Source organism: Brassica napus, chromosome A2 (assembly GCF_020379485.1).
Source record: "Brassica napus cultivar Da-Ae chromosome A2, Da-Ae, whole genome shotgun sequence".
Classification (NCBI taxonomy): Eukaryota; Viridiplantae; Streptophyta; class Magnoliopsida; order Brassicales; family Brassicaceae; genus Brassica; species Brassica napus.
The window spans coordinates 17,523,750-17,526,019 of record NC_063435.1 but is presented as its reverse complement, the minus strand read 5'-3'; the positions used below and the strand labels follow the sequence as shown (position 1 = coordinate 17,526,019).

General features: G+C 30.0%; 1 protein-coding gene across 2 annotated transcripts; it reads right to left on the bottom strand.

The window, feature by feature from the left end:
* Positions 1-339: 339 nt before the first annotated feature.
* On the bottom strand, positions 340-2,044 carry LOC106377804 (non-specific lipid transfer protein GPI-anchored 4). 2 transcript variants are annotated; one of them, XM_022691740.2, is made up of 3 exons: positions 1,585-2,044; positions 1,443-1,481; positions 340-661 (listed from the first exon to the last, which is right to left on the bottom strand). In XM_022691740.2, exons 1-3 carry the CDS (start codon positions 1,955-1,957, stop codon positions 462-464), a joined length of 612 nt encoding a protein of 203 aa, XP_022547461.1. In that variant the 5' UTR covers positions 1,958-2,044; the 3' UTR covers positions 340-461. The 2 variants fall into 2 exon arrangements, with proteins under 2 accessions (XP_022547461.1, XP_013673500.1); XM_013818046.3 differs by having other exon boundaries at positions 1,431-1,481; positions 1,585-2,027.
* Between the last annotated feature and the right edge of the window lie 226 nt (positions 2,045-2,270).

Here is a 2,270-nt window from a genome sequence, read left to right as displayed (position 1 = left end):
TTAAGAAAAGGTAGTTATATAAATAAAATAAAAAAATGTTAAAAGTTAAGTTATTTTAGTTTTAAGTTAATTACAATAAAAAATATTATTAATATATAGTTATTATATTATAAAAGTTAAAAGTATGAATTAAAAATGGTGGGGTAAGGTCTTGAATTTTCTTAAACAAACTATTGTGGAGGTTAAAGATGAAATGAATGTTGAATAAATTTCTTGGAAAAAAAAAATTTTGTGGAATGTTTAAAAAAATGAATATTAAAAATAAAATGGGTGTTGAAACCATTGTATGTGCGACCATTTTTTTTAGTTAGCAGAATTGAACAAACTTGTTCATGGAAACATAAAAAAAATTCAATATGATTAAAAAAGAACATCAAATTAAAACAGCATCGTTCTTGAAATCACAAACATAAATGTTCAATTCAGTAGAAGAAATATATGAAAACTTGAGAAAGTTGTAATTAATTAGAAAAAGCCGAAATGTAAGTTATATAAGAAACTACAACGGCAACGAAGGTAAATTTTGAAACTGATAGGTGGTTGGTGCCAGAACTTGATGGAGATGGTGCAGTGATGCCCGGCGACTCAGGCAAAGATGGTGAAAATGTGGGTGACTGGGCGGAAGACTGTGGAGTCATAGGTGTTACAGCCGATGGAGAAACTGCATCAATGATATAATTCGTTCATTATATTTTGTTAATATACAATATGATATACCCAAATCATAAAGTTGAAAGGAAACCTAATGCTTTCACCGAAATAAATAAATAAATAAAATTAAAAATGTAAGACTAATATAATTTACAGAACGTGAGAAACAAATCGAAAACAGTGGTATATCAAAATTCTCATAGAAGATTAATTAAATGATTGCATTTGCTGGAAAAAATAGTAACTAAACTAATAAAATGAGACTTACATAATTACCAAATATGTGAATTGCCTTTTCACCAATCAATTCATAAAATAAAAATATGATAAACACAAGCATATCACGTCAATTTTTATTTCAAATATTCAGTTAATAAGGTAAATAATATATAATAAAATATCTTGTTGAGAAAAATAGAAAAATATAACATATGAAAGTGTTTATTCAAAATAATATATATGAAAATGTATTATTCAAAAAAAACGCATATGAAAAGTGCAGCTTACTTTTATTTATTGCAAATGCAATATCAGTACTTTTACTATAATAATTCTAGTGATCCTCAATGAAATAATAGAGTGGATGTACCAGAAAGTCATTAAATAAACTAAAAATAAAACATAAGACACCACACTACTTTTAGTACAATTTCAATCAATCTGTATGGAAAAAGAAAAAGAAAATAAAACAAAGAAAACCCTTCAATCTTAATTATGAAATATAATCAATTAACTATCTATGCAAAAAGACCAAAATGTGAATATAACGCAACACGTACCTGAAGACATACCAGGAGTAGATGCACTCGGCCTCGACGCGTCCAGTATAGCTACACCAGCAAAGAAAAATTTAAAACTTCGAAACAATGAAAATACAACGCAAAAAACACAAAAAAATTAGCAACGAGAGAAAATAAAATAAAAAATACTCACCACAATGAGGAGCAGCAATGGGGAGCTTGCAAATCGTAGGCATGGCAAGAGCTCTTGTGTTATTCAGTGCAATACCCATATCTTTGCTACTCGCTAAGCCGATACAAACACACTTAGGATTATATTGTAGAACAGATAGGATTCCCCCACAACACACTTTCGTGGGCGTAGTATCATTTGATCCAGGGGTAAGATACGAGAGACAATCCATCATGTCAAATATAACGCTCGAGCAATCAGAATTTGATGGTCCAGGTGCTGGAGTTGCTACCGGTGAGGGAGGGTTTGCCGGATGTGATTTGTTGCGGGCATGGATTTGTGCAAATGATGATGATAGTAGTATTAATATGGAAAGAATAAGAGATTGCTTCATTTTTGCTATATATTTCCTTTCAAAGTGCTCAGTGCTTAGTGTTTCTTTTGGTTAGATCTGATTTAGAATACGAGAGGTTTATATAGAAGTGAATCTGGGAAAGGAAAAAGATATAATAAGTGTTTGTTTGTGTTTTTCTTCTTTTTTAGGGTTTGACGTCCGGTTCTCTCGTTCCTTAAATTTTGGAGGAGGTTAGATATTATTTTGAATAGGTGAGTAGTTTGTTATTATTATCTTGAAAGGATTTGATGTTTTCGTCTTCTGTTTTGTTAAGTTGATATTTTTGTTCAAATAATTAGTGTAAAGGACGCAT

Coding starts and splice junctions, on each gene's coding strand:
- LOC106377804 (XM_013818046.3), bottom strand. CDS start 1,957: ATGAAGCAATCTCTTATTCTTTCCATATTAATACTACTATCATCATCA. Junction 1,482..1,584: donor CATTGCTGCTCCTCATTGTG/GTGAGTATTTTT, acceptor TTGCTGGTGTAG/CTATACTGGACGCGTCGAGG. Junction 662..1,430: donor TACTCCTGGTATGTCTTCAG/GTACGTGTTGCG, acceptor TCATTGATGCAG/TTTCTCCATCGGCTGTAACA.